The sequence below is a fragment of the Musa acuminata genome, chromosome BXJ2-8 (genome assembly GCF_036884655.1).
Source record: "Musa acuminata AAA Group cultivar baxijiao chromosome BXJ2-8, Cavendish_Baxijiao_AAA, whole genome shotgun sequence".
NCBI classification, from domain to species: Eukaryota; Viridiplantae; Streptophyta; class Magnoliopsida; order Zingiberales; family Musaceae; genus Musa; species Musa acuminata.
The window spans coordinates 8120265-8148227 of record NC_088345.1 but is presented as its reverse complement, the minus strand read 5'-3'; the positions used below and the strand labels follow the sequence as shown (position 1 = coordinate 8148227).

Genomic DNA, 27963 nt, shown 5'->3' with positions numbered 1-27963 from the left:
TTGTTGCAGTTAATGCATATGACATGTTTATATATATATATATATATATAGTATTATTAATTACTTGAATTTGAATTTAGTGGAATACATACAAAAATTACCGATAACGGGGAATACAATATGCCAAAAAGATAAAAATCGCGACATCGGCTGTGATGTGCCGCGCGACGTCACCGAGGAGGTAACGAACGGCGACATGGCGGCCTCCGGTTCCGGGATGGGCGAGTCCGATTTCGCTGGCCCCCTCTCGGCTCCTCCTCCCACGACGACGGCGGCAGACGGAGAGCCGTCCGTCGAGAAGAAGGGCGAGCCCTCCCCCTCTTACCCCCCCGCCCGATTGCCCTCCCGAAACGCTTCCTCCAAGTACGACTTCGTCAAGGTTGGTTAATTCTCACCTCGAACGAACCAAGAGACGAGGAGGATTTTGGTGATCTAGATTTGAATTCTCAATCTCGGTTTTGTTATGATTTGATCCTTGATTAATGCCTGGCAGGTGAAAGTATGGCTGGGGGACAATGCGGATCATTACTACGTTCTGTCCAGATTTCTTCTTAGCAGGATGTTAACAGTAACGAAGGTAATTAATTAACTGGTTGCGGTTGTCGATTTGTTTCCTTTCTTGATTGTGATGGTTCCTTTAGGGTTTTTGGATCTTGGTACTATACTGATAGTGAAAGTTGGGGAGTATTACCATACAACATAAAGATTTAGAAACCCAGTCCTTTGTGGTGAAGCTTAATCTTGGGAGATGGAAACTATGAACTTCCATCATTTTCAGTGGTTATCTGCAACATTAATAGTTCTAGATACCAACGGTCATCTAATTATGTATCATAAGATTGATTCTACCCCAAAAATAATGACAGGATTCTACGGGTGGTAGATCATGGTCCTCGATCCTATGTGTCTATATATTAATATGGTATGTTTCTCGGATCCAATTCTAAAATTGATCACACGACATGATACACTAATATATCATATGTCATTGGTGCATCAATGTGGTGATGGTCGTTGTCTAATTATCATGAACCACACGTGTTTGAGACGGCTCCCGAGGCAAATATGATTGTGGCATGTTTTAATATGAAGGTTGGAGAACGCAGGAACTTCTACTTTCGCCATTGACCTGTTGCTTCGTATCATAAGACTGATTACCATACTACTGCTCGGAGAAGAATGACTAACTATCACTATATTGCTGTTGGCCATAAAAGAGCTTGAGTGAGTAGAAAAGTTTGAGAGAGTAAAAGGGGTTGAATGAGAGGGTAGAATCAGTTCAAAAACCCCTAGATCCGGTTTAAATGGTTAAATGGATCGTTTGAATTCAATAAATCCCAACCCTTCATCGTTAACGGTTAGATTTTGATCGTTCCGCCCTGTATAGACCTCGTATTGCCCGATACGGGGTCCCATGTTATGGACTGCCCGGTACAAGGTGGTTCGCGTGTTAATCTCTTGTTAGACTGGTACGTACCACATATATCGCTCGGTATGGGGCATCACGACGAACCTTGCCTTTAAGGTCCATTAAGTTTTATGAAAAAAGGCTGGTTTTCTAATTAAAAGTTAATTCTCCTAATAGGACATATTCATGTAATTTTGTTGTCCAGAAAACTGAGACAATTTAGAGGGCAGGCTTTGGTGCCACAATAAAGTTAGTCCGTTGCAATTTAGGTGACAAAGATATGGGCCACAGAGACAGCCTCTGATTTCAGGGATAAGGTTACATATATTAACCCTCATCCCACATTGGCCTCGTGCGGTAGCTGACCCTTAGATGACTTATTTGATCTAGAGCAAGTTAAACTGCTATCTCTTACTAAAGGTAAATTGTAGGACATTCTAGTTGAGGTAATTCAAATTGACTTTCTAACTTGCAGATATGTTTGTTCTGTATCTGTTTAGGCATAATATAGTATGAAGTTATGAACCTTTCTTGATAGAGAATTGAGTACAGTATCGGTTTCTAGTTGGATGCAATGCTTGTATTCTCCTGTTATGATTGTTATGAGTGGGTCAATATATTAGTGCTTTCACTTTCAAGTTTAAATGTCTATTTCATCCTAATTTTTTATTGAAGGGTTTTGAATAAATAAATAGATCCTTTGTCGTTTTGCTTTGTGGATGATGATGCTAGCAGCAGCTTTTCTTTCCTTTACTACATCTTTTTGTTTTTTGTCTAGTTGCTGTCCGCGGCACAAAAATTTTAAATATACTTGAAAAGCTTTGTTTTTGTTGTTTCACAATAGTGCACCCCATTTGTTTTTGTTGTCTAGTTTAAATTTCTTTCTTTTGTTAAACACTTTTAGTCATTGTCTCTCTCCCTTTTTTTTTATTCTTGCACAGAATCTTGTTAACTCTGAATTGCTACTTTTCAGATTCCTAATCATGTGGCTATCAAGATTGCTCTTGAACTCAAAAAGCTGCTTGTAGACAATAGCCTTCTTGATGTGTATGCTATCCTCAACTTTTTTCCATCAATTTGCCAGTGAGCTTTTGTAACCTGTTTTTGTTTGTTTTCTTTTATTTGAGGTTTTTAACATGAACACAATAGTCCTTTGATGGCATGGGATAGTGCCACTGCCACCCCATTTGTCATGGTAGGGCACCTCCTTGCTGCACTAACACTTGACACAAGCAAGTGCCAACAGCAAGCTGAGGCACAATTGGTGTGCCAAAAAAAAAAAAATCATTCAGAATCTGGAAATAGGAAAAGAACTAAGATTTCACATCTGTTGAATGCCATCTCCAGCATCAGTTTTAAGTCTGAGGTGTACTAGAAACATGCTAGATCTTTTCCATTAAATGGAACAACAATATTAAGAGAAAGAGATATATTCTGTCTGTTTATTCAAGTATGGATAGTATAGCTGCAACCTTGTGTGGTTGTTATGAAAGAAGCTTACATCCCATGCCAAGTGTAGACCAATATGCCAAAGAAGATCCATTTATGTTCTTCAATTTAGTTGTTTATGATTGACATTAATACTTCTAGATTGTTCATGTTTTTGGCATTATAATGGAGATGATTTCTGATGTTATATCTACTCTTAGATGTGCTTTTGGATATTACCTGAAATAGACATTCATGTTACAAATAAGACACCAAGAAAGATATTTATGTCATAACCCTGGGTCATTGGCACAGATGGGATTATTCATTTTGCAATCAATTTAGTTGTCATGAAAGATAGTATGTCCTGTCGGGGAACATACAAAAGTTGCACTTCATACTCTCTCTTGATGGAAAAATTTTGAATGTAAATCCTAGCACTTTGAGATATTTGTGAAGATAAAAAAAACCTTTCCTTTTCCTATTACCTTCTTGTATTGGAAAGGAGAGGTTATTGTACTGATCATTTCAGTGTTGGTGTTCTTAAGTATCATTTTTCTTTGAACATCATCTAAATGAATCCTCATTCATCAAATGCATTTTCTTTTTTTTTGTTAAGGATGATAATTAAGTGTCTAATGGCTTCTTCTTCATGTTGTTGTACGTTAATTAAGTACCTTTGTTTAGAAACCTCTTCTTTAAGTCAAACTCAAGTTTTATAAGGGAAATAGTCTTCATACATGAAGGCAAATAGAATTAGTCCATTTTTTGTTTGTGTGCTCCTTTGGGTTGGTTAAACAAGATTTTATTGGTTTCATCTGTATATTCTGAATTTATTTACAAAACTCATGCTTCTTGAGATGTGCTATTTTTTAAGCATGAACATGATTGTTTATAGCTTTGTTCATCCTAACTATTTTGCAGTTCGCAATCTGATCTGGAAACTAATCTTTTTAAGGTATTACCTCACAGCTTTTAATCCTTTTCTTTACTTTTAAAATTTTGTTGGCAATTAAAGCATATTATCAATTAGACAAACAAAGTGAGGTTTTTTAGTTTATCCATCACCTGCTACCTTATCAAAATTTTTTGTTTGTTCTTTGATATATGAACTGTAAAACGTCATAGAAAGTAGAAACTATGATCATCTGATCATCTTGGGCTATGTAATTTATGTATAGCTTCTTCCCTGCTCCCACTTATATATCAACAGTGCAAAACATATTCTGGATTAGTTTTCACTGCTTGCTTTTGCTGAAGAATAATAAGAATTTACTGTTTTATGACTGAGTTTTCTGTGGTTCTTGTTTGCTTGAGAAGATTGTCTTGTATCGACTCAATACAGTTCTGAAAAGTGAAAAATGAATTAAGTTGAAGCTGTTTTACTTGCTTAAATGGATTAAACATCCTCCCTGCTATAGAGTTCACAAATATGCTAACGAATTCGTTTATGTTTCTGTTGCATTTGATAATGATTTCCTATTTTAATGAAAAGCCACTTTTTTTTGAACATTTTCTATATTTCAATTGATTTTTTGTATCCATATGCAGCTTATGCTGCGAAGGGGTTATGGAGAAGAGTACATAAACCGTTATAAGATGATGACCAGGTAAGTCTTTGGGCAGCAAATGCATTCAAGATATCCTGGATTCATGCCCTGTAACAAATTGATAAGTTTCATCTTATTAATGTGCTATTTGGCACATCATTTGTAACTGTACTTTGATGATTATATGACATATCCATTGTCTGTTTTGTTGCTTTTGAACTATTTTGCATATGTCTCGACACCTTTATTGTACTTGTATAGTTTGATCTTTGAAACCTGAAGATACCATCCATATAAGTTGTTATGAGTCAGTATTTACTGGTTCAACAGTCAATCAAGACATGGACTAGCAATTTCTCCCATTATTGTCCGGTATGGGCTGTGCCACCTGGTTAAGTCATTGTATTGGATGTACCACCTGGTGGTGAACAGACCTGTACTGAACTGTACCATTCTTTTTTTAGTTTTTGACAATTGTCACAACTGTATTTTTTTTCTTCTTCTTTCTCTCCTGTCAGTCTTTATCCTTGTTATCCTCCTGGTCCACCTCCTCTGTTTTCTCCTCCTCATCGGCTTCTTCCTTCTATTCGTACTCTCTTCTATCTCTTTCTCACTCTCACTATGCGGTCTAGGCAGTAACTAATGGTACAGATGTACTGAGTGTTGGTACACTGATGCATACTGGTGATGTACCTATCCTACTGTCGACAGTATCGGTACCTGACCAAGATTTTAATCTACAGAAATATGTAGATTAATGTGCCCAAGGATGCTCACTTTTTGTGACAATTTGATGTCTAAACTGCCCTATATTGGTATCAAGGGAAAATCTGACTTATGTTGGAATGGTTATTTCCATGTTTACATGTCACTTTGGCAGTTAGCCTACATTTACATGCTTCATCTGGCCAATAGCTTGTTGTCTTTAAGTTCTTTGACTTTAAGCATGAGTACCATTTTCAAGTTTTTCATTGTGATTTTTTGTCAAATCTACTAATACATAGCCTGCTTCTAGCCAAAATTAAATCACCTGGATGAAACCATTTTTCTTACCATTACAAAAATCGCAAAACATTAAGATCATGCTATGGATTTAAGATCCACATTAGTCATCTAGATGCTATTATTAGTGCATCTTTCTGAGATATTATAGAATAATATACTGGCATTGAAATAATAAAAGTAACTGGTTAGTACTCAAGACTTAAGAGGATCTTTTCTGATTCTCCAGACATTTTTTCTGTTTTGGTCTCAGTTATCTTATAGGTTTCTAAGTACAGTTCTGATTCTCATTTCTCCATGATATGCCCAGTTCATTATAGGGTACAGATTGGTACCAGTGTGTATCTTGTTTTAGCTTAGCCAACCCCAGATCAGGCCCATTTCTCAAGTGTAGCTTTTGACTTCATGAACATTATGCAGTAGATATCTGGCTACTAACATGAGATGATATAGGATCAATTTCAAACAATCTACTAACATGAGTTGATATAGGATCAATTTCAAAATTGTTTGAAACAAGATTACAACTCTGATATTGTTGTCGCCTGTCGGTACACTCTTAGTCCTCCATGTGACTTGATATTGTTTTAGGTTTATGTAGTTGCTTTGCTTTGATATATTCTGTATGATTGTTGGGTATTTATGAATTGTTTTCAATTGAGTTCTAACGCATTATTGTCTGCTTGACTTGTTAAATTATATTACTTTATTGACATATTTTACTGGTATCATGTTTTTATTATCCTACTTCATATGCTTGTTCATGACATGTGCATAAAATATTAGATGTTAAGTTTTCCTGAGACAAGTAGCATAAGTGATGCTTTATTTTTACAAAAATATTAAAAACAAAAAGTACTTCTGTTGTTTTGGCATGCTTGGCCAAACCAGCAGGTTGTACTAAGTGTCCCAACACCTGGTATGGCATGGTACTGGCCCGAGATCGGTCTGTCACATGGTATTACAATCCAAGTTAAACACTTGTGCCTGCATATTCCAATTACTATTTTGGCTAGCAAACCAATTTTTTGAAAAGAGTCATGCAGGTTGTGGGAAAAGCTTATTATAATGTTTTGACATTAAATTACCATGTTACTTCGTATTCAATATGCCCCATGTTAAAGGTGCTTAGTTCGTAAAACATAATTTTCATTTTTTGCCTATTAAATTTGTCCTTGTTTTCAAGTTTAAGTCTGTAGTTCTTTTCTCCTTGTATTCTGTAAATCATATGCTTTATTCTATTTTTCCTGGTCATTTTGTTTTAGGTTTCATCACCAAAGAGTACCACTAGTTATTCTTGTATGTGGAACTGCATGTACTGGGAAATCGACAATTGCAACACAACTTGCTCAAAGACTAAATTTACCAAATGTCTTGCAGGTCATTTTTTCATAACTGATTGTAACTTGGTTTTATTTAAGATAACAACTTGAAAATCGTGGAATAATGTTGTAACATTTCTTCTGCAGACAGATATGGTGTATGAATTATTGCGCACATCAACAGAGTGAGTGATTTATCATTTATATTGCCTCTTTTATTTGAATCAATATTTTTAATGTTAGAATTCTGTAAAGTTCTTGCCAGTTTGTTAACTGAATGGTGCAGGCTTGATATGAATCCTCTTGCTGTTGTCCTTTTTTGCTTTAAATCTAGATACTGAAATCTGAATCTGTAAGAATTGTATCGGTTACTAAAGTAGTCACTTGAGGGAGCCTCATGCCTTAGGCACTTGAAGTCTTGAATTGATGTATTTGTTCAAGCAATTCACTTAGTGAGGGACATGAATCAGAACTTTTAGTCTCAAATGGGAAGATGCCTAAAACCATTATTACAATTTTGCTTTGGATAACATCATAAGACTACAGTAGATATTATTTTGTTGCATCTGACATCCATTGCACTTTAACAATACCTCATTACCGTGTAACTTTTCTGAGCGACATGCAACTGTCTTAACAACTGACTATTACGACCCACTAGCACTTTCTTTTCATTCTGAAATCATTTTAGTTTAACTGCAGTCCATGTGATATTAGCTTAACTACAGCATACCCATATTATACTTTTGAACATCAATTTGCTTAATGTTGGGAAAGTTGAGACTTGCCAGGCACCAAACTTGAAATCACCTTGTAGAGGATTAACCTCTATCTACTTTCATAACCACATTAAAAATCTAGACACCTTATCAATGAACTGAGATACTCCATTTATTTGCAGCCGAAAATTTAACTACACTATTGGTGAAACTTTGTGGGGAAATGACTACTTAATCGGAAGATTGATTGAGATATTATAATATATATAATGCTTTCACGGTGATTCAAGGATGAGTTCAAATGTTGTTTATAAAAATGTCTATTCTTAGTGTCCAATATGAAAGAGTTCTAACTTGTATGGTAATTTAAAGATGAGTTTAAATGTTTTACTGTTTGGAGATGATTTTTGAATTTTGGTAGAATTATTTCTTTATATAATATGTTAATACTTAATACTATAAAGGTTTGTATCCTAATTATGTACTTCTAGAGTTCTATCTATCTTCTTTTTCGGTTCATATGCTGTGTCTTCTGTGAGGTACTATTGTATATGAAGTTGAAATATTTAAAAAAGACAAGAAAGAGAGCTCTTATGAAACGCCAGTCAAAAGGCACTTCATCTACAATTAAGATATCGTTGTTTCCCTTCTAGAAACTTTTTTATTTACGGCAGTATGGTGTATTGTAATTTCTCTTTGTTGTAGTCACTCATATTGACTTTTCTTGCATTATCATACTTTGTGTAATTACCTGGATCACATGTAAATAAAGGCATCAGGATCGTGCACTATTTGCTCTTCATATTTTAGAACATTTAAAACATTATTTCTTCTGATACTGCTTGCAGTGCTCCATTGACATCTACACCAGTCTGGGTTCGAGATTTTGATTCATCTGAAGAGCTTATAACAGAGTTCTGCAGAGAATGCAGAATTGTTCGTAAAGGTAGCTAGTGATGTTTCCTGGCTGTAAAATCCAAGTCCAAGTTGGTATCTGTAAAATGCACAGTATGCATAAAGAAGATTGCTTTAACTTGTTAATCAAGTTTTTTCCCTCTTGCTCAACTAAATATACTTACCTTGATGATAGGCTTGGCTGGTGATCTGAAGAAGGCGATGAAAGATGGGAAGCCTATCATAATTGAGGTATGGTAGGTCTTAAACAGGACATACTAGTTTATGACAATAGCATATGGAGTCTGTACTTCTAAGTTCCACCAGATATATGCCCTGTTGCCTGTTGCTCTGTGAAAGATTTTACAAGAATGCGGGTCTGGCAGGTTTCTAATACGTTGATTATTATAATGGTTATTTGGCCAAGAGTATTGTATGAGTCTGATCTTTCACATGGGATGGGGCTCAAGCTAATGGACAGTTTAGATGTGAGGATCAAATGGTTGTAATTTAAAGTTAATTTGAAGAAGATTCTCACCTAAAAGTTGAAAATTTTGCAACGTATGGTATCTAGAGGTATTGATGGGTTGTGTTGGTCGTATTTGTTTAAATTATGTCAATTCAGGTTAGCATCTGCATTCGTAATTTCGTACCGTACCGACATTTCAAGCTTAGCTCGGTACGGTACGGTATAATCATACCAGTCTATATATATATATATATATATATATATATATATACATCATAAAAAAATTCAAAAATAAAAAATGGGGCGACGTCATCAAGGCAACATTGCCTCGTTTCTTTTCCCCGCATGGGGAGAAGAAACCTCGGTTTCTTCTCCTCGCGAAGCCTCGGTGACGTTGTTGAGGCTTCTTTTCCTTGCGCGGATGAGAAGTCGTCGATGACCCCGAGGCCTCGTTACCTCAAACGAAGAGGAGGCGACATCTCATCTGCGGCGTCCAGCGAGGGAAGGGCGACGACGGATCGGGATCGTCGAGGGAGTGCGGTGTTGGATCTCCAGGTTCTCCCTTTTCTTCCTTCTCCCTCGGCTAATACTGCTCGGTAGCCGGCGGCGATGGTCGAAATCAATCGTTACCGATCGATTTCAGGCGGTAACGGGGCGGAAATAGTCCCAATCGACAGTACTGCCCGTTACGAGCGATATCATTTGAAATTAAAATCCTTGGTTAGCATCAATTAAAAGATTAATATTTAGTTATTCTTTAAATTGATTAATCATGTCATTTCTGGTTATAACTTTTTATAGATCTTACTGACAGTGAAGGATCCATGTAGTTGACCCCAAATAGTCGGGGCTCACGGCTTTGTTGTTGTTATTGTATATGTCATTTCTAGATTAAGTATGTTCACATCATATGAATTTCAAGTTTCTGTCAATCAAGTTTAAAATCTTGGTCCAATGTTGATACAAGTTGGTGGTTGGACTGATAAAAAAAACACTATGGATCAATCATCAATGTATCAATGCTATGGGTCGGTACCACCTAAAACCAGGGGGAAAAATGATAAAGGGATGGGGGGTTGGGGTTGAATAGGAGGTGGCAGTAGACATGGACAAGGTGGAGGCGATGTTGATGTGATGGAGAGGAGGGGAAAGAGAGAGTGTGAGAGAAAGCCCCCAAGAGGAAGAGAAAGTTGAAAAAGAGAGAAAAAAGGACATCTACCACAACCATCAAAAATAAAAATGTATGCAACAGTCTGTTTACCGCCTAGTACTGTTAATAGCCTGCTGACCATCTAGTAAGTTTGGTATGGTGAGCTATGCGGTAAACATGATATTGTTACAAAATACAAACTGGATGAAATCGTGTGATTCACATTGTGGTTGGCTGTCAGATTTATTAACACCTGTTTGTAATGGCCGGTATGTGTGGTTTAGTAAACCTGGTTCCCCCAATTCAGGTTGTTATCATGTCAAGTTTAGAAGTAACACCCCTGCAAGTGTTTCAATTTTCAAGCTTAAGTAACTCCCAAGTCCCAACCCTTCCCACCTCGCTCCTCTCTTATGTTTGCATGCTGTCAATGGCAAGCAGCAAGTGTGGCAGCAGAAAGCAGGGAATTCAGTGGCAACAAGTGGTGTTCTCAGTCGTTGGCATGTGATTCATTTCATGGAGGTGATTGGTGGCCTTAGAGGTTGCTCTTTCCCCATTCACATCTGCGCCAAACTGCTTTTCTTCCTCTCCTATGACAGCCGTCCTCATCCTTGTCCTTTGATAGTTTGTAGCTGAAAGTTGGCTGATTCAGTTGAGGATCGGCAAGAATTGGGTTGGCTATGACCAATAATAACTCAACTTGGCTGATCTACGAATCATAAATAAATTAGTGGATCTAATTGTCTCCTGTTGAACATCTTATTTTGTAATCTAATAAAGTCAATTCTTGAGCAGACTGCAACTAAAGCATTTCGTTTGCTGTTGGTATATAAAACCATCCAGTGATGTTGAAAATAGCACACATTAGTAGAGAAAGTAATCTAATTAGATTTCAGATTGTTGTATCATGACACTTTGACAAATTCGTCATTTGAAGTGAAAACTTAATTATATTTATCAGGTATTGGTTTATAAAAAATGAAATTGCTTAAAATTCAAAGAGTTCTCCAAATTAATCAGGGTTCGATTTCTCTTTATTATTCTACTAGTTCATTCATTTTTTACAATTGGTTGTGTTTTTGTCTTACCTGATTGTTTCAGGGTATACACTTGGATCCAAGTATTTATCTAATGGAGGAGGAGAATAAAGATTCCCATACAAAAGACAGAGAATCAGGAACTTTGGTGGAGGATTCTGCGAAACCAGTGGAAAATATACTAGATAATGCTACCGAACAGAGCCAGTCTGCATCTGCAAGTGATGCTGAGAATACTATGACCTACTCAGTAACTGAAGGAACTGTGGATGAGAGGGATGCTTCTCAAACTGAGGTTACCAATTGCTCAAGAGCTACTAGTGTTGCAGAAATTGCTTCTGGACCTCAAGGTTTTCTCATTAGTCTTCATTAGTTTATAAGTATCTTAACTCTGGATAATGATTATAACATCTTATCTAACAAGGAGTTCCATGATAATAACTTAAAGGTCATTTCACAGGTATAGAAAAAAGTAAAAAAAAAAAAGAAATTTCCATATCTGCAATTTTCCATGTTATTTTCTGTTAATGCTCTTTATGAAATTTCAGGCGAAGTTCATAAAGATTCAGAGTTACAAAGTAGTAACTCTTACAAAAAAGAAAAATCAGCTACCGAACCAATAATCGTACCAATAGTTCTGAAGATGTCTGAGTTTGATCACAAGGTTTCCCTTTTTTCCTTTCTTATTTATCATTGGCTATGTGTTGGAAATGTTTGCCGTTTGTACATTATTAGATGCCATGTATGATAACAGCTAACTAGGTTTGAGGTTTGATTCGTCTATCTAGTTTATCATTGATTTCATTATAGAATTGTCTGTTTATTCTTATGTTACATAGTTAGGACTGTGTCCTCACTCTCTCTCTCCCTCCCTGTCTCCCTCTTCCTCTCTCTTTTGTGTGTGTCTTTTTTCCTTTTTTTTTTTTCGATGAGGAAGGGGTTTGCTGTAAGCCTGTAACTTGCCATATCATGTTTGATAATATAGTGAATGAGAAGCACTAAATATTGATATATTCGCTAGGAAGAATTGATGCATTGTTAAATAAAAGGTTATAAATAAAGCAAAATATAATAAGCTGCCCAGAATTATACTGATGTTGGAAAATAAGCAATTATAGCAATCAGTAATAATCAACAAACATGATACAATTAACAAGTAATACATAACTCTCTATTTTTCACTTTCCTGCAACTTGACATGCTTACTCAACTTGTTATGAGATTCTTTATCATTAAGCATTATAACCTAACCTTACAATTCTGATTTCAGTGTGCTCCAGTAAGTTATTGTAATAAAGATCCTTGCTTCAATTCTTATAAGAAAAGCTTTCCTCAGTTGTTCTTTTGGGTTTTGGGTTTTTCCTTTGGTACATGGGTCAACTTGACAATTTGTTACTCTTTATTGGAAAAGGAAACAAATTGACATTTCAGGAACATATGTGCAACTTTCAGAAACATAGGTTTGATGTGTAAACATTCTGTCATTTTAGGGAATTGTTGAAGTCAATAATTTCTCATTGGTTGCCAATTAACCAGAATAATATTTGTTTAACAGTAGATGCTTCCCTTCTGTAGTGTGGGTTTATGGTAGTTGTTGGCTTGTTGCATTGGATGTCTCCTTCACGGTGCACCATCCAAAGCACATGCATGCATATGCTTCTAAAAACATGTAAGGCTGGCTCGTCTCTTTCTCACTTTCTTTTATTGTCATTCTTTTTCTCAAGTTCTGAGGTAGCTAGAAGCAGTTGCCTGCTAGTGGTGAGAACCGCCATGGATCATAAAACAGTCAATGAGTGGCATGAGTGGTTATATGCAACCCCTTCAAATTTTTTCCTCCTTTTCTTTCTCTTTTTTCTTCCTTTCATATTTTCATCCTCTGCCATCCTTTTTGTTAATTGCCAGGATCTTGCTAGAAGCAATTGGCCCATTGATCCCTAGTTGGAATTTGCTAGATTGTCACTAAATCCTGACTGATTTCCATGGATTTTATGAGTGATGGCAGCAAGGGGGGCATGAAATGGCCAGGATAGGATTGAGACCGACCAATTCCAACTAGGACCATCCAAAATGGATGTGAATAATCAATCTAGGAAAACATGGAATTACTGTAAATTTGTGCATTTACACAGCCACTAGTATCTTAGTTGCTCATGGTTGTTAATTTATATTATATTGCTTCTCTTTTTAGGTTTAGCTTATGACACCACTAATTGGGTGCAAGTCTCATGCTTGTGAAGCAATCTATAGGTTTTCTTGGAAGTCTGATATTTTTATTTATATTTCCATGTGGGAACTCTTAAGTTGTTTTGTTTCTATTCAAGTAATTGAAGTTGTCTGTATAAAGCCATTGACTTGATTTTGTTACGAAGAATAAAGTGGAAACCTTGCTTTTCTTTTTGGGTTTTCATCTACTTTTTTTTATGGAATTGAATATTCCTCAGTCAAATATTTGAATATGTTATGTCAAATGCTATGCCTTCTAAATGTCTTTTAACAAACCACCAGTCATCAGTGAAGATTTCAACTTCTGGTGAGTCTTTTGTTGAGTCAAATTCTGAATTAGCTGAGGAAACATATTAATTGCTGGTATTCATCTTTCTTTTTATCAGCCAGGCAATGTACTTATCTGCAGTATTTTATATTTCAGTTGATAATGTTTATTAATAGAAGGTGCAAAATATCATCGAAAACAGGTGACTTATGTATTACTACATTTTGTACCTCTAAGTTTGAAATGAATTGGATGGATCCTTGTGGTGCAGTCATTGGACTGCTAAGAAGTTTAAAGGACTTCTTTTGGCTTTATTTGACCACCACATGATTGAATAGTCAGCAATGGACAGACCGATTCTTGAGTCAAGCAGCTATTTTTTCCTTAACAGTTCAACGCTTGCATCAAGTTCAACAATATAATCTCGAAACAATTTTCGACTCCACATGCTGCTACGCTTGTTGTTGTTCTCTTTGGCCATTAGGAATAAGAAAAGATTACTAATAACTGCAACCTTCAGTGGTTTCCTGCAATGGTAGCTGTAGTTATGATCATTTCTGGAGGAGTAACATGTTTCTGATATAACTATGTTCTTACTTGGTCAGGCTCTGCTAGAGGAATGGATTACCACTAGAACAGTTAAAGATAAATGCCTAGTTCAGGTGAATGACATGACTTGCTTTTGTTGTAACACATTATGTTTTACCTGTTCTGTTTTAACTGGCAGAAGGTAGCTGATAATAGATTACCATCACTATTGCTTTGCAAACATATATTGCAGCTCAGACTACATTGCAACTATAATTTTTTCTAGCTAGAGATGGTGCACTTCCATAACAAACATAATCTACAGTAAATTGCTATGTGGTTCTAGTTTGATTCTTACTTGAAGATTGTTGTATTGTGTACCAATCCTGTACTGGTCCCCTCTTGGCGCAATGCCAAGTGTTCATACTCTCGATATAGTTGTTGGTAATAGGACTTGTTTGGTTTTTGGTGGTTTTGAAAAATAAGATATCATCTTTGGTAATTATTATATAAAAAATCTATCATCTACAGAATGCATCATGGTTATATGTATTGTCCAAAATCTTAATAACATATCATGAGCATAATATTTAAATAAAAGATAAAATATGATACTTATGAGTTATGAGTCAACATGATAATCACAATACATCATAATTCAGTAAGAAACAAGACATGATAGTTCAATGGTTCCAATACAACATGTCAAATCTTCAAAATCCACCCTCTAAGCCTAAAACCACATCTGAGTGATGTGGGGGCTAGAGATCTACTGATATCAATTATCAATCTAGAAGTTGTAATTTTGGTTTACATATTTTTGATATCAATTCCATGTCATGTCTATACAGAAAACTCACCTGATGGTTTGTGAATGAGATCAGGAGTTCCACCTGAGCAATGAGGTAGATCTGGGTAAAGTACTAGCCTGTACAGAGCATACTGGTTATCAAACTTTACCAACCTTAACAGGACTCATACTGGCTTATTACATTAGGTATATCACACTGTTTGGTTTGATGTATACCACTAGTACTAGGTGGTCTATACTTTTATATTCCATTAATATGGTACATAATGCTTGTACCAAACAGTACAGACCAGTGTGGTGGTCCATGCTTTTACTTGTGTTGAACGTAGCTGAGGACCGGCCATCCTTATTCTTGAAACTATGAAAACAAGGAGATCTTCCTAAAAGTGGTTGCTGTTGCTCTTATACAATCAATACCTTTTTTTTATAGAGGCATGCTTATAATCAATATTTTACTTTTAGGATGATTTCCTCATGACCTACTTATGTAAACACAACAAAATCAAAAGCAAACTACAGTAATATTTGGTTCCGCTTGTGGGCTTGGTATCACTTTACATGGACTCCACACAAGTATTTTCCACTTGATCTGTACCATGCAATATTTAGTGGTCCAAGGCTGGACTAGCATTTACACTGGTCGTACCACTCATTGTCTTAAAATGCATAATACAGGGCTTTCTTTGGGAATTTGTTGGATGCACTTTCTGAGTCTTGCAATCTTAAATCAATTTGAGGATTCAGAGGGATTAGGGCTAAAATGAATATGGGTATGGGTTGTGGTGGCAACTTTAATCCCCCCCACAAGGCAAACAGATAAGAGGAAGAAGATGAGGAGACTCACTTCATGTAAGAAGACAAGGAGATTCACTTCGTGTCTTCAATAAATGTGATTTCAATTCACACATACACACATATCCTCAATTTTTTTCTTTGTTTTCTCTGTTTTTCTTCCCTTTACTTCCTGGTAGCTGCCTGTGTCAGCAGGTCAGTATTGCAGTCCTCAGTAGGTATTATTTGAATCTATACAAACACACAGATGCATACAAAATAAATTGTCAATATTTTCTGTCTTTGTTTTAATTGGTGGCTGGCTACTGTAGCTGTCATTGGTGTACCATACCTGTCTTGCTGATTTAGTGTGGAATGGACCAGTTATTAATTCTTGTTTTCTAGTATAATTTTCACATTTAGTGTGGAATGGACCAGCATAGCAATATAGATGTGTTATTGACTTTTAAGATAATAAATAGGTAACTGTGGTCAAATTAAGAATTTATCTAGTTTAGGATGATTGACAAGCTCATTTAAGAAAGTCATTCAATGATAAGTGGTAACAAATGGGTGAAGGGGTTACGTGATTATCTGATATCATTCATGGCATAATAACAAGAATATGATGGTAAAAAATTAGTTTAAAGGAAGAAGGGAAATATACATCCAAATGTATGCAACCAAAACTTTGATATGAAAATTACATCATTTGAATATGCTTTCGCAACACTGTAGCATGAAAATGATTGCATCCACTTAAACAGCTGAACATGTAAACCAGATATTAGAACAATGTATTTTTTCTGATCTTTTTTTTATCTTGTCATGTCAGAGGCTATGACAAAGAGCAACCTTTTTTCTCCTTATCTTGCAGGACCAGAATAAGCTTATAAGCAATCTCAAAATTATTCAGGAATATCTTTGCTCTTTTGAGTCACAGGTAAACCTTTTTTTTTTTTTTTTTGCTTTTGAAGATGACATTGCTTATATTGACAAGGTTCTAAATTGAGTGATGGTAGTTTGTAGATAAACTGTAACTATTTTATTCAAGTTGACACACACTTCACAGAGTACACTTAAATAGCATAATGAAAAATCCAACTTAGCAAGTTTGGAGAAGTATAGCTCAATGAAATAAACTGACAGCAACTAATGTAGGGAAGATATTCAAAAGGAAGCTGAACTCTTAATTTAATGCTTCCAAATAAAATGTTTAGCCAGGACACGAGGATTCCTGTAGACGGCATTTCAACTTGATTTTTTTAGCTTTATGATGATTGTGTTTTCTTTGGAATGGAGTTCCTTACCATTAGTGATGTGCATCACTAGGGCTTGTTGCCAAGTCCCAAAATTGGAATTGACAAAAGCGATCCTGTTGAGAATTCCCTTTTTCACTACTGTCAATATTCCAATATGCCCCAAATATCCACAGTTGAAGATTTTATTCCTTCATCCACAACCTTTTTTCAGCTGTAACTTTTGTGCTTGCCTTGCTTTGGTTATTGGGCATGGAAAATCTTTTGGAAGTGTCTGTTGTTAGTTGACACTAATGTAGTCCCATTTATGAATGAGTGATTTTAATTGAGTGGCAATCAAAAGATGAAAGTTGCTCTCTTATACCGTAAGTAAAAAAAAAAATGGGGAAGGAATATGTAGAGAAACATTGATGAAAGATAAGCGTAACCATTTTCTTTCTTATTAATTATAGCTGCAATGTTGATAATTAAATCTCTCAACCGAAAAAAATGTTTTATTATCTAAGATATTCTAGAATTGTGTTCAAGATTTCTGCATAATTTCCAAAGAGCAACTTGTTGCTTACATATAATATAGGTAATGAAGGAGAAAAAAGATTCTCAGTCTGTAGGTCCTTGGGCAAATGAAGTACTATGCTTTAATAAATTGTTGACTGTATGGAAAAATGTGAATGTTTTATCCGGAGAGAAAATAACAGGCTTGTGGTCTTATTGAGATTACCTCATTTCTGCTATTGATTCTTATCTCTGTTCACTATTATAGTCATGCATCACAAAATCACTGCTGCAAGATAATTTTCTAAATTTTTAAACAAAAAAACATATTATTATGCTGTTAATATCAACTTAAGCACCTACTGGCTTTCTGTGTGCCCCTGAAGATGTCAAGAAGCATAATTCGAAAAGCTAAGTTGAAGCATGGTTGCTTGTGCAGTAATGTAAAAAAATCATTGATCAGTGATCTAGTTTAACTGGTTCGAATAACACAATAGGTTATTTAATGACCATCAACAACACCAGCCATAGCAAAAGCCTAAACTGAAGTTCTGTTTGACGAATGATTGTAATGAACTGTTGTACCGGTGGAGATGTTGTTAAGTGTGTTTTTTTGTTAGTATTGGATCTACCTAAAGTTGGTTCATGTTTTCGTAGGATAAATATTTAGTGATATAGATTCTCCTGTGAACTGCATGCCAGTCTTTATAGGTCATCTATCGCTTCCTTTATCATCTGTAGAGATGATCTGTACCTTTCAACCCCATAAAACGAATAAAAATTTGATATATTAATTTTCACATTTTAATTCTTATCAAGATTAAAACTATGGTTGGTTTAGCCTAAATTTAGATTTTGTTGCATAACTATTCTGATTTTTGTTGTTTGCAGTTGGCTTTTTGTTTTTTAAATAAAGGAGTGTTCAAATAACGATGCTGCCGATTTTGTTCTTAGTCATGTCTGTTCTGTCATGTTACCTTTGATCATTGGGCAGGGTATGACTGTTGTAAACATCTCTGCCACAACGTTCCCTCAAACATTGGATCGGCTCCATAGCTATCTTCTTCAGGTAGGAAGACATCTTGAAACACTATAATGGTGCAACAAATGGAAATGATTTCACATGTATTATAAGTTTTCAGTAGATTCATTATGAGTATTTGCTGGACTTATTTGGCGCAAGTCCCACTGAACCTGGAGATTAGATCATTACAAATTTTTCTTACAACTGAGAGCCCAGGTACAGAACATACCATAATAGGGATATGTTTATAAACAACATGAAATGTTTTAGTTACAATGAGAAAACAGCTTATCTTACTAGATAATAATTAAATCAATTAATCAATTAAACGAGGCTTAGCCAAAATTTTAGGTTGAGTTAGCAAATTACTTGAAATTAGGTCATTTTAGACAAGTTTTACAATTGACAATGGACAAGATGAATATGCTGTTAAAGTATGTGTTAATTGTGATCAATAAATGTGAATCATATTCTTGATTCCTTTTGTAATCTAATTATATAATTTTTGTATTTATATTGTTATGGACAATACACGTGTATATGCTGTTATGGAGCTTACCAAAAGATCTTCATACAATAATAATACAAATACTTATGTATATGAAAAGAATATCTAGAAATGATTATTATCCGGAATAATACCAAAAGACCTTATCGTTTAACTTAGAATTTGCCAGCATCTGCAGTCATATTTTATCCATCTTCTGAACTGCTGATAGCATTCTGATAGATGCCTTTGCCATTGTTTTGACATTTAAATTGATAATATATTATGCTAATGTGGAATTGAAGACAAGATAGTTATTGTCCTTTATAAAAGTTAAATGATCATAAAGGATCCATGTATCATGTCCACGAAAGAGCTAGTTAATTACAAGATGTTTACTGTACTTTTTGTGAGAAGATTGTTGCTGTCATTTCATGACATCTGTATCCTAGTAACCTATTTGGATATATCCAATTTCAGTGTATCGAACAAGGTGTTTCTGCAGTAACTTCCAGAAGCAGCAGATCAGAGAAGAATTAAGGTAGTCAGAGCTATAAAATTTCAGTTGGCAGGTACAACGAAACTAGTTGCTGAAAATTTTTCATACCACTTTATATAATGCAAGGTTGCAAATGATCACAATCCATGCATGTCATTATCATATGTCTGAAAAGATAATGCAATCAATTGCCATTTTCTATTGGGAAAGAAGCATCTCCTATTCAGAGCGACCAGTTCTCTCCAATTCTCCATCTCAATCATCCTTCTTATAACAGTCTCTTCTCCAACCTGCCATGTTTTGACCTTGTGATTCATATTTATCCTTTCGTCTCGTCTCCCGTGTCACACATACAAATAGGGCCCATGCAAGTGCACAGTTAAGATCTAAGATGAGGTAAGGAGATTGTTAAGATGTGAGAATTGGAGGTAGATCGGGATCCTCCAGAAATTGGAGAGAATTTCAAACTCTTATATTTGATTTCTCCAGTGTAGGATGAGATCTCCTTTGGCTTGTGAATTTTCAGCCTTTCTTGGTGATTTACTGTGCGAAGGAAAATTAAATTGTGTTGTGAAATTACTTCTGAATGGATTGATCCAATCGAGTACTGACTGCTTTGTGCTCTGTGCTGACTGATTGATCCAATCGAGTACTGACTGCTTTGATCCAATCGAGAATTGGCATAAGCCTACAGAAGTTTCCTGGTCCGTTCAAAAAAGATAAAATAGCATAAACTGAGGTTTCCAGTTATTTCAATGAAGAATATGTTAAACATCTGACTAACCTCATTCATTCCTCCTGCAGGGCCTCCCGTGATGCTCCATCACCCAGTGTCTTTAGTCTCGAGAGGCTTAGCGGCTGAGGCGTTTTCTTAGATGGTTCTGCATCCACATGCAAGAATTCTCCAGCATCCAATATATGCACTTTCTATGATACGTAGGGAACTGTAATGTTAATGAGACATGGAATTCTAGACGTCCGTTATAGTGTGACATGTCTTTTGAGCATATGGGTTCTCAATAATTCAGACTCCCTATGTTTTGGTAATCTCCCCTCTAATATTTAAGCCTGAATGCAACTGTTTCATTGAGACATTTCCAGTTTATGCAATATTACCTATTCATTTGTGCTCATCAGTCTCGCCTACCTACCTTGTGATAGGAGGCAGCGATCGGGGATGTCGGAACTCACCTGCGAGGACAGCATTGCTTCCAATCGCGATGCAGGTAAGCCAGACGAGTAATGGGTACTACTAATTAGCGTGAATCTATTAGCAGGGAATCTAGTTTTCTGTAGCATTTGCGTTGCACGTGCTTTTTGAAAAATCAAGAAACTAAAAAAGTTGGACTAAAAAACGAGATGATATTTGGTATATTGTGTTTCCTATTCTGTTGAAAACATGGAACACGCCTCGTTAGGGAGCATCAAGAAGTAAGCCATACGCGTCTCTGCCGTCTTATTGGAGGAGCGCGATGGGAATCGTGGAGGATCCACATGTGGGACCATCCCTGTTCCTGTGGGAAACGCGGGTACGTCGGCCGGTGATGTTTCCTATCCTCCATGCATCAGAATGCGAGAAGATACGGCTCACCATCTCACCAATGCCACAGGAGATGTGTGGTCTACAAGTGTGGGCTCTTAAAGTGATCCCGCCATCAGGTTCATTGCCTTCCCAACTCATCTCCGCTCCCTGTTTAAGTACCGGCCATGGCGATGTCATCCCCGTTTTCTTCCCGCCCCTCTGCCATCCCATCCTCCCTTCGCATACTAAAGTCCAACCCGGCCCTCGGCTGCTGTGCCGCAGCCCGACCCCCGAGCTCCGGCGCGTCTCTCGGAGCTAAGGCCGACCTCCTCGCCCTCATCGCCGACCAAGAAAGAGGCCTCCGAACCCAGTCCGACCCGCGGAAGCGGGCGGAGATCATCGCCGCCGTCGAGGCTCTCGGCGCCCTGGGGAGGGGTCAGGTTACCACCGGCTCATCCCTCTCCGGCACGTGGCGGATGCTCTGGACCACCGAGAAGGAGCAGCTCTTCATCATCAAGAACGCCCCTCTCTTCGGAACCCGCACCGGCGACGTTCTCCAGGTCATCGATGTGGAGAAAAGGTCGCTGAACAATGTGATCACTTTCCCTCCTTCAGGGGTTTTCTTCGTGCGGTCCTCCATCGAAGCTGCGCCGCCCCAAAGAGTCAACTTTAGGTAAATTCGTACTTCTTTTTGAATTCTCATGGGAACTCTGTGAAACTCATCAAATATCTCGACTTTGGAGCAGATTCACCAGTGCCGTTTTGAGAGGTAGCAATTGGGAGATCCCACTGCCCCCTTTTGGACAAGGATGGTGAGTGATACTCTTTAATAACTGTTTTCTTCTTTTTTTGGGTTCCAACTGAGAAAAGGAGTAGGTGGCGGGGCCTACGAGTGCTCAATAGGCACACAACGCACCTAATAAGCTCCATGAGTACAAGAAGCACACAGCGAGCAACCGACGGCCATACAGAAAAGTGGGATTGAACCCTTGGCTTCTTGAAACCTGCCCGGATGCACTACCGCTTTTGCAAAGGGACAGCGGCCTATTCTATGCTTTTTTATTTTTATTTTTTATGTTGATCTAGAATATATATGCAGCCAATCCATGAATGTGATTCAGTATAGAAATTCTATGGTTATCTAAATCTTAGGCTAATTTAGGAATGCTGCTTTGACTTTTGGAATTCTGTTGGTCTCTTCATATGCTAATTTTCGTTTTTCTGGCCGTATCTTTAAACACAATGGTGAGTGCACTATATGGGGTTGTGGGGAAAAAACCTGCTGAGCATTTACAAGGCCTGTGAATTAGGCCCCGTTACCTGCATATTTGTCCCTACCATTTCCTGACTGGTTAGTAATTGGCTAAACTGGTCATTAAGTGAGACTGAGTATAGATATAGGTATCGCTTTAAATTTTAGTTTAGACCATTTTAATGGTTGTTTGATAATTTACAATGACTAATTCAAATTCTGTTTCATAATAGCAAAATACAATTTCTTGACAGAAGGGCCAGTTGTAGTTTCTCTAGTGTCTTGCATTCATTCTTGAACACCTCAAATTTTCTTGAACTTTTAAGGCTATGTTAGGCTAGAGAATATGAGCCTATGAGTCACAATTCTATGCTACCAAGCTATTTAAACTATCAAATTGTAAACCTTTCTTTTTGAAAATTCACTATATGTTTTGCATTTTAAATGAAATATCATGTATTTTTATCAAATTTTCTCTCCACTTTCCTCTACAATTTGATTTTCTGAAATATACAAGAATCAGGAAGAGTGACTTTGGATGTCATTCTGTATTTGAGGGGAAGTATGCATAAATACATCAAATATTGGTGCTAGGTCTAGATTCAACTATATATAACAAGGCTAAAATCCCTATGTTAATAAACATCCATAAGTTACAAATCTTTCAATAAATTTTAGCATGTGGAAACCTTTATTTGTTGCAATATTCCAAAACAGCTGCTGATTTCAGTCCCATTTTGGGGTTTTACTCGAGAACTTTTCACAATTTTGAGAGAGAGAGAGAGAGAGAGAGAGAGAGAGAGAGAGAGAGAGAGAGAGAGCCAAACTTCAAAATGAAGATCGTGACAAAGTTGTCAATCTCTTTATGAATAGCTTGGCCATAATGTTTCAGAGTGAGCTTTTTAGCCTTCATATAGATATATGTGCACTGTCATTAAAAAGTTTTATACTTTTCCTGCAGGTTTGAGTCCATATATCTGGATGATGATATTCGAGTTGCAAAAGACATACGAGGAGACTACTTGATCGTTGATCGTGCTTCTTATTCTTGGAAGGAATGAATAATCAAGGATAGTTGTACTGCCTCTTTCATTTGTGATCTCTAGATGTCATTTATGCAACCAAATCACTTACTTGGAAGATAAGTATTACACGGTTTCTGAGAAGTAAAGCATCATAATATGTTCATTTGTTCATATCTGTAGACTGTAAAGGAATTAAAGGATTCTTTTCCCCTCGGAGCTAACTAATGTTCAGATTATAAGGTCATATTACTAGTTCTTTGATCTAGTAAATTTCATGCTTCATCCGACTTATGCCTATATCTATTTTGAAAGATTTATTGAATTTAAATGTATCATGTGTGGCTTATTGCTTCTCGAATTTCCTATTGCATCTCTTTTTAAATGCTGTATGCGTATTAAAGCTTGTTATCAAATGCTCATGCTCAATTAAGACTTCACTGTAACCAATTTATTGAGAGTCAAAGGAGAAAGTGATGATACATGTATCAGATCTCTTGTAAAGCTAGGAAACTTGATCACTCCAATTGACCTCTTATTTTTTGTTGGAATCTCATATACTAAGAGTGAATATACATTGATACATTGATTCATTTGAAAAAAGAAGTCTTAATCAGCTAGCAGCTTGGCAATAGCATCTTCTATCATTTGCTATTACCTATATGACAGCATTTGGGAATTAGTAAACTTTAACGTGTGCACTTTACTAATTTTTGTCTCATGTTTAGCAAGATCCAAATGATAATGGTTGATTAGAGATTTATCTTTTTCCAAAATATTTTCCTTTGTTCATAATTTTTTTATATTTTTTACATTGCAAATCGTAAATGATGAAGAGAGAGACCTTACGATCAACTATCAAGTTCTTATAAGATTGTATGATGAGGATTGAAGCTCTTATCTTGTAAGATGAGAATTGTTAATGCAGGGTGAGTCAGGTTTATCTATGTTCATTTGTATATACTTTTGTTCATTTCTTAATAGCTTAAGGATTAGCGATAACTCATTCGAGCAAAAAAAAAAGTCTTAACTAGTCGGACTAGCTTGCGGCTTGGTTATAGCATCTTCTATCATTTGCTAGTACCAAAATGTTATTATTATCAAAATGATATCATCTGAAAATTAGTATGACTTTGGCATGTGCACTTTACTAATTATATTTCTTGTTTAGTAAGATCTAAATGGTAGGGGCTAATTAGAGATTGATCTTTTTCCCAAAATATTTACCTTTGTTGAAGTGATGAAAGATCAACTATCAAAATTCTTATGAGCTCATAAGATGTACCATCATTAGACCATTAATTTAACATAAGATTGTATGGTGAGGATTTGAGTCTTGATCAAGTAAGTGTACCCAATAGACCATCATCAAATTAATTATTATTAAAAAATTATAGCATGAGAGTTCAAATTGAGTCAAGTATATATAATTTCTTGAACATGTAAAAACATACAAATGCATTAAAAATAGAGAAATATTGTTGATTATTGTAAAACTTTTGGGGATTATGGTTATTCTATCAAATCTTTAAGAATTGTGAACCTTAAAACTCTATATATGGTACCATAAGGATAAGTGTAAGAAAAAAAAAAAAGGAGAGAACTTATCACACAAACACTTTGTATTTATATGATCATTGAAGTTGTTTTTGCAATATTAATGACGAGAATGAGATTTGATTATAGAATCTTGCTTCAAAGTAAAATATCTAAGTTCATTTATCATGTTGTTGGTAATTATAAAGATGTTATAGTCAGGATAAATAGATCTGGATGTTTCACTTTCGTAATTATATGGATGTTAACGTAATTTTTTGAAACATAGAGATCGAAATCTTAATTCCATTCAAATTTTCTGCAGGTCTCTGCTAGATCCAAAAGAAGCAGAATAAAAGGAATCCATGAAGACCCGGAGAATTCTGGGTCCACTGTGTCTGCTAAAATAATAACCCATCAAGCCGCATCACTTCCTCCACAAGCAACAAAAGGAAAAGAAAAGAGAGAGATCATGATTGAGATGCCAAACTCATCCTCTCAAGCCACCGCAGTTGGTCACTCCATTCCTCTCACGCAGCACTAAGGACAAGCTCCCGAGCTCTCTTTCTCACCTCCCTCACGCGGCTGCGTTCGATCATGACCCCCAGTTATCGTTTTCAAGGGTGCCATGCGTTCGTGTCTGCTTCATGCCGTTTAATATAGAGAATTATTGGAGGTGTTTTCGAACCCTCCAGAGCGAGTGGGTCGCCACTTTAATGGTGCTCTCTGCCTGTGTTGCCTTCATTGCAGTAACATGTCTGCTCTCCTCCTTTACCTGCCCAACTTTGATGGTGGTGGTGGTGGCAAACCTACCCTTTGTTTCACGAAAAGGTCATTATTCCTTTGGCACTCGCAGATGGCAAACAATGTGGTGGAATCACATTCTCCTGATGCATCCATCGCACAAGCAGATTGGATTCCTTAACGGAGAAGGATGAGCACCTGTGAACAGTTGTCTCAAAGCCCGTTTGCAGCGGTAGAAGTCCACCGAAAGTCCCCACTTCACTGCATCACCGATCGCTCGAGAAAACGACGACGCACATGAAAGCACTAAACAAAGCTCGGAAACCCCTCGCTCGCTGGCTCTTCTTGCACCCGCACCGACAGCTGAGCTCGGACCCGAACAAAGGTGTAGGGAATCGCGGAGCAGCGCACGAGGCCGCGCCGGGTGACCAGGAACACTTGTCGCCGAGGTTTCCTCCTCTCCCTCGTCGCGAGTTGCGTCCCCTGCACTCAAGCCCATCATTAGCCCCGCGTACAAAGACGGGCACGGTGACTGCGTCGCCACAGTAACAGGAGCGCAGGGAACACTAGCAGCAAAAGGAGTGCAGGAAGCTGTCCGCTGTCCACCTCTTGTCCCCCTTCTTGTGCTTCGTGTGGCCTTCCCCCTTATATATGCTCGTCCTTCATCCTTCAAAGCCAATTCCACCTTTCAAGTGAGCCACGGAAGAAGAGATCGGGTTCTGTTCATGGAGAAGGGATACTTGTGGGGGAGGAGAAAGGGAGACGAGCTTGTAAGCTTGAAGGACTTGGTAGCAGAAGAGGAGGAGGAGGGGGAGATGTCGGAGGGTGGGTTGAAGATGCCGGTGATACCTCCGCCGCAGACGCCGCACGAGCCGATGGAGTTCTTGTCGAGGTCGTGGAGCGTGTCGGCTTCCGAGATATCGAAGGCTCTTCTGGCTGGGAATAAGAAGAGGAACTTCGTCGTGGATCGGCTGCCGGAGATGATGATCCCGGAGACATTGGTCATCGCTGCCGCAGCTGCTGCTCCTCCTCAGAGTACTCATAAGCGAGTAAGCTAGCGCCGTGTAGCCAACTGTTTGATGAATTGACTAACCTAAACTTGCAGTCTTTGTTTCCGTTAGCTTGACCGAGTGAACGCCATGAAGCCTTTGGGAATTCTCTCATGGCGACGATTTGCTCTGATGGCTGTGCAGCCACGCAGCGGCATAAATCCTGCAGCAATCGGGAAGTGGTTTCACCACCAAGAAGCCAATCGAACCAAAGCCAAGTGCAAGGAGAGGGCCCGCGCCGAGAAAGCCCGCATCCATGCCTTGGTATCCGTCGCTGGCGTAGCTGCAGCAGTCGCTGCCGTCGCTGCCGCGTCGAACTCAGGTGACCAGACCTCAAAGATGAGTGCCGCCATGGCCTCTGCCACCGAGATCTTGGCGTCGCACTGTGTAGAGATCGCAGAGCAAACTGGGGTTGATCACGAGCATGTGGCTGCTGCTATACGCTCAGCAGTAGATTTCAAAACAGCCGGCGATCTGATGACCCTCACTGCTGCAGCAGCAACAGGTCGGACGCCAAATCCCTCTCAAAGACCTACCGAGAAGACTAACAATGCTTCGTTCCGCAAGCTGCTAATTCCCGTGCTTGCTTCATTCACTGAACAGCATTACGAGGAGCTGCAGCATTGAAGTCGAGACTGCAAAGAGAAGCAAGGAACAACGCTGCCGTCATCCCGTACGAGAAGAGTCAGTGTTGCAGCCCAGATATCTGGTGCAAAGAAGGCGAGCTGCTCAAACGCACCGGAAAAGGTACGGCAGAACACCTCAATCCAGATCAGATTCACACAATTCAGCAACAATGGATCATACATACAACTCGAGTCGATTCGATTTGCAGGAACTCTACACTGGAAGAGAGTGTCGATCTACATCAACAGGAAGTCACAGGTAAAGGAAGAATCAAACGAAGCTCATCATCGCATGTTCTAAAGCTTAATCATCTGTGCTAACGTGACATGGACACAATCCCCAGGTCATAGTAAAGCTCAAGAGCAAGCACATAGGAGGTGCACTCTCCAAGAAGAAAAAGAGTGAGTCTTCCGAATCTCAAACGCAAAACATGACCTGCTTTGACATGATCTGACAAAACCTGTGGTGATCAGGTGTTGTTTATGGCGTGTATGATGATGTTGCAGCATGGCCTGAGCGCGCCGGAGAAAGATGCTGCTTTGGACTGAGAACAGCTCAAGGATCGATAGAGTTCGAGTGTGAGAACAGCACGACCATGCTGAGATGGGTGGATGGGGTGCAGAACCTGCTCAAACAAGTATCAGGTGATGCTGAGCAAGTAGAGCACGCCATGGAGCTACTAAAACTCAGATGATGTATTCTCAAAACAGATGAACAGTTTTGTCATCACAAACACAAAGTCGATCATATTATGCATATAAAGCAAAGAGATTCGTTATGCTTCTCAGCTGTAAGACACAGATTTGCCACACCACCCAAAGTAGCAAAGGGTTTCTTTTCCTGGAAAGATATCCTTTTAATATATTAGAA

The 27963-nt window shown here is 37.7% G+C and overlaps 3 protein-coding genes across 13 annotated transcripts; all 3 read left to right on the top strand.

Annotated features, from left to right (window-relative positions):
- Positions 1-128: 128 nt before the first annotated feature.
- On the top strand, positions 129-21053 carry LOC135619035 (uncharacterized). 8 transcript variants are annotated; one of them, XR_010489275.1, is made up of 19 exons: positions 129-379; positions 494-577; positions 2382-2455; positions 3761-3794; positions 4388-4446; positions 6654-6768; positions 6858-6895; positions 8278-8375; positions 8520-8575; positions 11041-11326; positions 11525-11640; positions 14073-14129; positions 16455-16520; positions 18326-18400; positions 19323-19414; positions 20146-20384; positions 20503-20567; positions 20760-20870; positions 20952-20975. XR_010489275.1 is itself a non-coding variant. In XM_065120602.1 (16 exons), the coding sequence occupies exons 1-15, from the start codon at positions 197-199 to the stop codon at positions 19380-19382; spliced, it is 1401 nt and encodes a 466-aa protein (XP_064976674.1). In that variant the 5' UTR covers positions 129-196; the 3' UTR covers position 19383; positions 20146-20477. The 8 variants fall into 8 exon arrangements, 2 of the variants coding, with proteins under 2 accessions (XP_064976674.1, XP_064976673.1); XR_010489277.1 differs by having other exon boundaries at positions 19323-19383; positions 20760-21053; XR_010489276.1 differs by having other exon boundaries at positions 20510-20567; positions 20760-21053.
- LOC135619771 (probable plastid-lipid-associated protein 11, chloroplastic) lies at positions 21049-23176 on the top strand. Its single transcript, XM_065122081.1, has 3 exons — positions 21049-21536; positions 21610-21675; positions 23077-23176. Exons 1-3 carry the CDS (start codon positions 21049-21051, stop codon positions 23174-23176), a joined length of 654 nt encoding a protein of 217 aa, XP_064978153.1.
- On the top strand, positions 23174-27871 carry LOC135619036 (VAN3-binding protein-like). Of its 4 annotated transcripts, none has more exons than XM_065120607.1 (7): positions 23174-24066; positions 24999-26466; positions 26611-26971; positions 27070-27213; positions 27302-27351; positions 27437-27494; positions 27567-27871. In XM_065120607.1, exons 2-7 carry the CDS (start codon positions 26143-26145, stop codon positions 27785-27787), a joined length of 1158 nt encoding a protein of 385 aa, XP_064976679.1. In that variant the 5' UTR covers positions 23174-24066; positions 24999-26142; the 3' UTR covers positions 27788-27871. The 4 variants fall into 4 exon arrangements, with proteins under 4 accessions (XP_064976679.1, XP_064976678.1, XP_064976676.1 ...); XM_065120606.1 differs by having other exon boundaries at positions 26539-26971; positions 27600-27871; XM_065120604.1 differs by having other exon boundaries at positions 26539-26971.
- Positions 27872-27963: the final 92 nt, after the last annotated feature.

Bases quoted from the DNA above. Each gene is read 5' to 3' on its own strand.
- LOC135619035 (XM_065120602.1), top strand. From the start codon at position 197: ATGGCGGCCTCCGGTTCCGGGATGGGCGAGTCCGATTTCGCTGGCCCC. The intron at 8,576-11,040 runs GTATGGTAGGTC...TGATTGTTTCAG, and splicing joins GGAAGCCTATCATAATTGAG to GGTATACACTTGGATCCAAG. The intron at 14,130-16,454 runs GTGAATGACATG...CTTATCTTGCAG, and splicing joins AAGATAAATGCCTAGTTCAG to GACCAGAATAAGCTTATAAG.
- LOC135619036 (XM_065120604.1), top strand. From the start codon at position 26,143: ATGGAGAAGGGATACTTGTGGGGGAGGAGAAAGGGAGACGAGCTTGTA. The intron at 26,972-27,069 runs GTCGGACGCCAA...TTCACTGAACAG, and splicing joins CACTGCTGCAGCAGCAACAG to CATTACGAGGAGCTGCAGCA. The intron at 27,352-27,436 runs GTAAAGGAAGAA...CACAATCCCCAG, and splicing joins ACATCAACAGGAAGTCACAG to GTCATAGTAAAGCTCAAGAG.
- LOC135619771 (XM_065122081.1), top strand. From the start codon at position 21,049: ATGGCGATGTCATCCCCGTTTTCTTCCCGCCCCTCTGCCATCCCATCC. The intron at 21,537-21,609 runs GTAAATTCGTAC...ACTTTGGAGCAG, and splicing joins CCCCAAAGAGTCAACTTTAG to ATTCACCAGTGCCGTTTTGA. The intron at 21,676-23,076 runs GTGAGTGATACT...CTTTTCCTGCAG, and splicing joins CCCCCTTTTGGACAAGGATG to GTTTGAGTCCATATATCTGG.